Below are 7,726 nucleotides of genomic sequence, written 5' to 3'. Positions count from 1 at the left end.
GAAAGTCAAACCGGAACAGCTTGACGCTGCTCTGAGGTGAAAGGCACGCCGGGATACCTGTCATGGCGGGATGTTTTGAAGTGGAAGCTAACATTAGGAATTTAATTAGCAGTGAAGATGCAGAGATCAGTGTCCAGTTTGTCTCTGAATCCCAGCGTGAAAGTTAAACTGGTCGGCGCTGGTTTCCAGTTCACCGCAGACCTGCTGCACCTGAAACCGCTTCAACTCAGCAAAGGTAACAGATTTAACTCCGCTCTAAATTACTCAGTTTCTAAGTGTCCTGGCTACTCAGAACGCAAATACCTCGGGTTTTAGCTTTGGTTGTCGGGGAACATAAAACAATTGTAAAACATTGACGTTTTCAACACGTCACTTCTGTTATCTCCTGATAAAGTCGACACGGAGACAGAAAACCTTTTGTTTCCTTCAGTCGCACCAAACTCCGTTCATAATATCACAATTTTAATATCCTGGTTTATGGGCTAAAGTAAACATAAACACCAGGTAGACTGGTAACTCGGTAATTTAAGTAAAACTCCGTTTAGAATCGCTCGGTTTAAGCTTAATTGCTCATCCTTGAACATAAACACTTCGTTGTAAAACACTTTGGACGTCTATTAATGATTTATTTGATCTCCTGATGAATTCGGCCTGTAGACAAAACACAGACCAGCTCTAAATGTGAACTAAATATGAACTTTTCAGTTAAAGTTGCCGACTCGTCTCCTCAGTTGTCTACACTGACTGCAGCTCTGACTCTGGTGCTGCGCTGCAGGACAGTGAAGGAAGCGCTTCTAGTTTTTGATTATTTCTAACTCGTGTTCCAGTGGATTTTGAATGACCTAAAGTCACTTTGGATCAAATGTGATGTTTTGTGTTCTGTTGCAGAGGCCAGTCTGTCCCAGCAGGAGGCGCTGGAGGTGCTGCAGGCTGTGAGGAGAGACGGAGGAGGAGGTGATGAAGCAGCAGAAGGAGAAGTTTCAGCCTCTCTCACAGCTCTGGAGCTCCTACAGAAGGAGGAGGAGTTGAGGAGCATCGTGACGTTCTCCTCTCAGCTGGACGCTGCTCTCGGAGGAGGACTTCCTGTCGGGAAAACTACAGAAATCTGTGGAGCTCCAGGAGTCGGAAAAACACAACTGTGGTCAGACACACACACACTGTAACGCACTTCATGGGACAGTGATCATTATAAACCTATAGATGAATCCAGGTTGAAGTAAATAAGCCTCCGTCACTGGGAACCTGTTTGTGACACTGATGTTTGTGAAGGATTTCACTTTTTACGCACTTTTGTCAAGAAAAATGAGTTTGTGTAGAACCTGCTATATGTTGAAAATAAAGTGATCAAATGTCATTAAAATAAAGGTTATAATCTAAAACCTTAAACGTTTCAGCTAATTGTTGTCCAGTTAATTAATAGACACTAGACAGTAAATTATCTGCTGGACATTAAAGAGACGTGATTTTATTTTGAAAGTTTCTGTCTGAAGAAATTTAAAGGATGGAACATGTTTCTGAAAATCTTTGAAAAATTTTATTTAATATTTGTGTTGTTTCTACTCTGCGGATCAATAAAGTTAGTGATTATCTTTATTGATGACATCATCCTCTCAGCCTGCAGCTGGCGGTGGACGTTCAGGTCCCTCAGTGTTTCGGGGGGGTCGGAGGTCAGGTGGTCTACATCGACACTGAGGGCAGCTTCCTGCTTCAGAGAGTCGTCGACATCGCCGCCGCCGCCGTACGACACTGCTCCTTATTGGTCGAAGATGACGAGCAACGGGTCGCCATGGTGACCTTCACCGTGGAAACCATCCTGTCCAACATGTTCCTGGTAATGATGACAGGTCGTCATGGTAACAGACCACTTCACTGTTTCACATGATCAGAAGTCAGGCAGGTGTATGTATGTTACAAAGATTCTGATTGGCTGTCTGTCTCACCTCTGTCAGGTACGTTGCCATGACTATGTGGAGCTGCTGGCCGAGCTACACCTGCTGCCTGACTTCCTGTCTGACCACCCGAGGGTCCGCCTTCTGGTGATTGACAGCGTGGCGTTTCCGTTCCGGCAGCACTTTAACGAGCTGTCGCAGAGGACACGCCTTCTTAACGGCCTCGCCCAGCAGCTCATCGCCATGGCAACCAGCCACGACATCGCTGTGGTGATGACCAACCAAATGACCACCCGGCTGCGAGGCGGCCAATCACAGCTAGTCCCCGCCCTCGGGGAGACCTGGGGCCACGCCCCCACCATCAGGCTCCTCCTACACTGGGCGGGGACACGGCGACTGGCGGACATCTTTAAATCTCCAGGTCAAATGGAGTCCACTGTCCAATACCAGATCACGGCTGAGGGATTCAGAGACGCCGACCAATCAGAGCAGCCACAGAGCAAACGGCCCCGAACACACACCGACCACTCAGCTGCCAGCCAGGGAGACATCTGCTGCTGATTGGTCAGAGACTGTCAGCCAATCAGAGGCTGAGCTGAGTGTGTTTTGTTTGTTTTATTTTCAGTTAAGTTTAAATCAAAAAGTTTAAAATGTGTTGACAGTTTCTCACAGATCCAGTTCTAATATTATAGTTTATATTACGTTAATAAAGTTAAGTTTGTGTCCAGCAGGTGGAGACAGAACAGCTGGTTTCACTGTAGATCATTTAAAGGCTAACTTCTCAGTCAGTCAACTGTTTAGAGTTAATGAATAATCTGTATAGTCAGTTTATTAAACCATCAGTTGATTCAGACTGTAGTTGTAAATGGACTGCATTTATATAGCGCTTTTCTAGTCTACCGACCCATTCACACACTGATGGCACCTGCCATGCAAGGTTATCAACATATCAACAAAAGTCACGGAAGCCGTTAGAGCCGCTACATGTGTCTCTGAGGAGACGTCAGAATAAAGGTGGAGGAGTTTCCGAACATCCGCTGACTCAAAGCTCAACAGACGGACGAGTGAGATCTGGACCTTTTAATGAAGTTTAGCTGTTATCTGACAAACAACGTTCTTTGAGGAAAAAAGGTTGCTGATGGAAATGTTGCACTTCACTTATTTACATGTTCTTTAAGATTTATGAATATAAACAAAGTTTGGTGAAGTGATAAAAAATGAATATGTAAAATAAATGTGAATTTAAATATTTAGATGCATCTTTGTTTCACTTCAGAAAATCTTTCAAAAGGTTTACAAACATAAGTAACAGGTGTAAATAATTAGCAGTGTTTACATGGACCCTAATCTTCCACTAATAATTGGAACAATAGCCCAGTCAGAATAAAAATGCCTCATTTAACCACCTCAATCGGAAGAGACTGGCCCGATCAGAAGGAATTTTCAGTCGGGTTGAGAGGTGTGGTGTAAACCTTTGATAATCCGTTCAATAGGAAAATATTAGCGCCTAATAACCATGTAAATACGTAATCTGATCGGTTCTCTGTTGTTGGAATAAATATATTCTTTCTGCGCATGTTTGTCCCACGTGGGGGTAACATTAGGGGAATTTTTGCAGAAGAGGTTAAGAGGCATTGTCCCAGAAGAAATCCTCAAGAGAGTGATGGATTTTACACAGATAGCACAGGGAGCACAACATAGGAAGAGCAAGGAGCGGCAAATTAAGAAATTTAACATCCTTTTGGACCGGCACAACGGAGATCAGGGATTGAACAAACGGAGACATGTATTAACAGAAACAATTGGATCAAAAACTTATCAGAGCGCATCCTGACACAGGCAGAAAAAGATGTAGTGGACTACATCACAGCCACAGAAACAGCCATTAAGAAGAACGAGATGACAGAAGCAGAGGCTGCAGACCTGAGGCTACGTGTCACTGCTACATTAAAGAGTGCCAAGCCGCCTCCTTCCAACATTACATCCGAAGAGAGGAGGGCACTCTCAGCACTGCAGAAGGATCACAGCATAAACATTCTACCAGCAGACAAGGGTCGCTGCACTGTGATTCTGAACACAGCCGATTATGAAACCAAGGTCAACAACCTTCTTGAAGACACAACCACATATCAAAAACTTAAAAGAGATCCAACCAATGGCTACAAGAAGAAGGTTATAGACTGTCTACAGAAGCTTGAGAAGGAGGAGGTGATAGACAGGCCTCTGTACTACAGACTATACCCTGGGGAAGCCATTCCCTGCATCTATGGCCTTCCCAAAATTCACAAAGCGAATGTTCCACTCAGACCCATCGTTTGCAGCACAGATTCCATCACATACAACGTAGCCAAACATTTGACTACAATCTTGGCTCCGCTGGTGGGGAACACAGTACATCATGTGGAAAACACACAGAAATTTGTGGACAAAGTGAAACATCCAGTTGGACCCAGATGACGTTATGGTTTCGTATGTTGTGTCCTTGTTCATCTGCATCCCGACCTCAGAAGCAGTGACAGCGGTGAGGAGAAGACTGCAGGAGGACTCCACCTTGCAGCAAAGGACCAAGCTTACACCTGAACACATCTGCAAACTATTAGACATCTGTCTCAACACAACCTACTTCCAGTTCCGGGGACACTTCTACAGACAGATTCACGGCTGTGCTATGGGCTCTCCGGTCTCTCCCATCGTGGCCAACCTGTACATGGAACAGTTTGAGAAGAAGGCATTATCCTCGTTCCCGGCACACCACTTAATCACCACAGTTCAGAATTTTATTAAATTATATAAATTATGAGACTTCCCTTTGGTCCATTTCCACAAAGAGGAAATTTATACTAAAAACATAGTAAGTTTGGAAATAAATATAGCCATAAATTGTGAATATAGCAATAAATTGTGTGTCTAACTGTCCAGTTAAGAGGACAGCAACATGTGAGTGTTAACGCTGTTATACTATACCATGTTACTGTACAGACACACTGATCCTGGAACTGTTTATGTTTAGGCTTTTCAGCAGATTATTTATATCACTTTGTTGAATACTTGATTCTGATTGGTCCATTACAGCATTACAGACCACTGCTATGAATGACAGACCGTTGCTATGGACGCAGTTCTGATCATAGACTCTGGAGTCCAATCATATCAATCTGCAGAAAAAAGTCTTGTGGCAAAAAAAATGTTTTAAAATCATTTTAAATTCAATTAAATCAATATTTGGTGTTAAATAGTATGTATCCGTTTAATAAGTGAGATAATGTACAGTGAGCTGGTCATTGCTCATGCTTGCTCATGGTGGGATTTGTTGGGTCTCTGTAATATTATAAAGAGTTCAGTCTAGACCTGCTCTGTAGAAAAAGTGCAATGAGATAACTTCTGTTATGGATTGGTGCTACATAAATCAAATTGAATTGAATTATGGCAAACGATGTGGGCTTTGTAGATAACTGGTGGACTTTCTGGGGAAGACCTGGTCTGATTAGGAGAGATTGGATGGTGCAGCTCTCATATCCAGAGATCTGACAGAGTTTATTAGTGGACCTAAATCATGACAACTCAGAGTTCAGACCAGGAAGCAGAGTTGCAGTCCTGCACGCTTCTCTGTGCTTCCAGAGCAGTTACCCACCCAAAACTCCTCAGTGACGGCGTCTGCCCCCCGACCACTTAAATTAATAAAATCTAAAGTTAACAGGAGAGGAGTTATACATAAAAACCTAAACCAAAACACTGAAATAGCACAACAAAACAGGAGAATTAAATGTGGACTCTTAAACATCAGATCTCTGTCATCTAAAGCTGTACTAGTGAGCGATTTAATATCAGAGTATCATATTGACTTATTCTGTCTCACTGAAACCTGGCTGGGTCATGAAGAACATGTTGCCTAAATGAATCCACTCCGCCCAGTCATATTAATGCTCACATTCCCTCGATGGTGGGAGACCCTGTCCAAGATGGCGTGTAGTTTACCCAGCATCCTCCTCTCTGACTCCACCGCCAGAGAGTCCAGCTCCACCCCCACAATGTCACCGGCCTTACGGGTCAGTTTGTTGAGCCTGTTGGCGTCCGCTACCCTCAGCCTGCTGCCCCAGCATGCAACAGCATACAGGACAGCACCGGCCACCACAGACTCATAAAACATCTTCAGCATTGTCCGGCAGTCCAGTTTATTGTCCATGTGGACTCCCAGGTACTTGTAGTCGTCTACAATGTCCACACTGACCCACTGGATGGAAACCGGGGTCACTGGTGCCTTGGCCCTCTGTAGATCCACAACCAGCTCCTTAGACTTTGTCGCATTGAGCTGCAGATGGTTCTGCTCGCACCATGAGACAAAGTTCCCCACCACAGCCCTGTACTCAGTCTCATCACCACCGCTGATACATCCCACCACAGCAGAGTCATCAGAAAACTTCTGAAGGTGGCAGGACTCTGTGTGGTGGCTGAAGTCTGTGGTGTAGATGGTGAAGAGGAAGGGAGAGAGGACAGTCCCCTGAGGGGCCCCAGTGTTGCTGATCACGCTGTCCGACACACAGTGCTGCAGGCGCACGTGCTGTGGTCTGCCAGTCAGGTAGTCCACAATCCAGGACACGAGGGGGGCGTCCACCTGCATCGCTGCCAGCTTCTCCCCCAGCAGGGCAGGCCGGATGGTGTTGAAAGCACTGGAGAAGTCAAAAAACATGATCCTCAACGTGCTCGCCGGCTTATCTAAGTGGGTGTGGATGCGGTTCAGCAGGAAGATGATGCCGTCCTTATAAAGAGTTCGGTCTAGACCTGCTCTGTAGGAAAAGTGCAATGAGATAACTTCTGTTATGAATTGGCGCTATATAAATAAAATTTTATTGAAAATTAACCCCAACAGGATGATGCGTGGGGAGCAAAAGCTAATGTTTCACCACCTTGAACTGTTTGTTGTTCAGGTGTTACTCGGGCAGGTGGAGGTGTGTCCTGTAGTTTATAGTTATTGTGACAGTAAATACACTAAACATCAGCAGCTTATTTCCTCTGTTTTCTAGTCTGTCCTCCTGTTACTGTAGACGGACCTGCAGGTGTTCAGGGGGTATTTCAGAAAGGTGGTTTAACACAAACCTGACATACCCTGACTTTCCGGTTCTAACAACTGATGAGAATTAGTTCAATCAACTCTGAGTAGGTTGAACATAACGGAAGCGCGTTCACGGTGAACATAAAAAGCCATCATCAATGGAGCGTAGATAACAGGATTCACTATGGCAGAAAGTGCAAAAAAGAGCAGAGCGTCATATTTCTCTCCAGCAGAATTAGAAATATTAATGACCACATACGCAGAGTACGAGCTTATTTTCTGGAAAAAAGCTAACTGCAGCAGCAGCACAGCGTGATTTGGCTTGGGAAAAAATTGCTCACCGAGTCAATGCATACGTTTCAAACACCATGACGTTTAACTTCATCTACGGTCCGTTTAACAGCAAGGTTTCTCGCGTTGGTTTTGTCCCTTATCTCTTGCCACACCTTCTTGCACTTCCCATATTCTTCAAGCAGAGCAGCATTCTCATCATCCATCCAGTTTCTTTTTCTTTGTGCAGTATTCTCGTTTTTCCAACAAGGGCAATAACGTTGTCAAGTATCGCTGACGTTAGAGGATGAGAATGTGAGTGAAGTGTAACCATGGTAACTGAAGTGCACATGTGCTGTATTATGACAGTAACTACCGTGAAAACCTTAGTCCTAACACTTGTGCAAGGAAACAACCTCAGGGGCTAGTGGTGGTGGTGGAGGGCGCAGAGTCCAGACACTGGTGGTGGTGGAGGGCACGGAGTCCAGACACGCAGTCCAGACACTGGTGGTGGTGG

At 44.8% G+C, this 7,726-nt stretch overlaps 1 protein-coding gene across 1 annotated transcript; it reads left to right on the top strand.

Moving 5' to 3' along the window:
* The first annotated feature begins 19 nt into the window (after positions 1-19).
* Positions 20-3,140, top strand: rad51c (RAD51 paralog C). Its single transcript, XM_044211468.1, has 4 exons — positions 20-235; positions 889-1,141; positions 1,615-1,831; positions 1,950-3,140. The coding sequence occupies exons 1-4, from the start codon at positions 118-120 to the stop codon at positions 2,448-2,450; spliced, it is 1,089 nt and encodes a 362-aa protein (XP_044067403.1). The 5' UTR covers positions 20-117; the 3' UTR covers positions 2,451-3,140.
* The last annotated feature ends 4,586 nt before the right edge of the window (positions 3,141-7,726 follow it).

Source organism: Siniperca chuatsi, linkage group LG10, assembly GCF_020085105.1.
Source record: "Siniperca chuatsi isolate FFG_IHB_CAS linkage group LG10, ASM2008510v1, whole genome shotgun sequence".
In the NCBI taxonomy this organism is placed as follows: Eukaryota; Metazoa; Chordata; class Actinopteri; order Centrarchiformes; family Sinipercidae; genus Siniperca; species Siniperca chuatsi.
The sequence above is the reverse complement of the archived record's forward strand: the minus strand, read 5'-3'. Positions and strand labels throughout refer to the sequence as shown.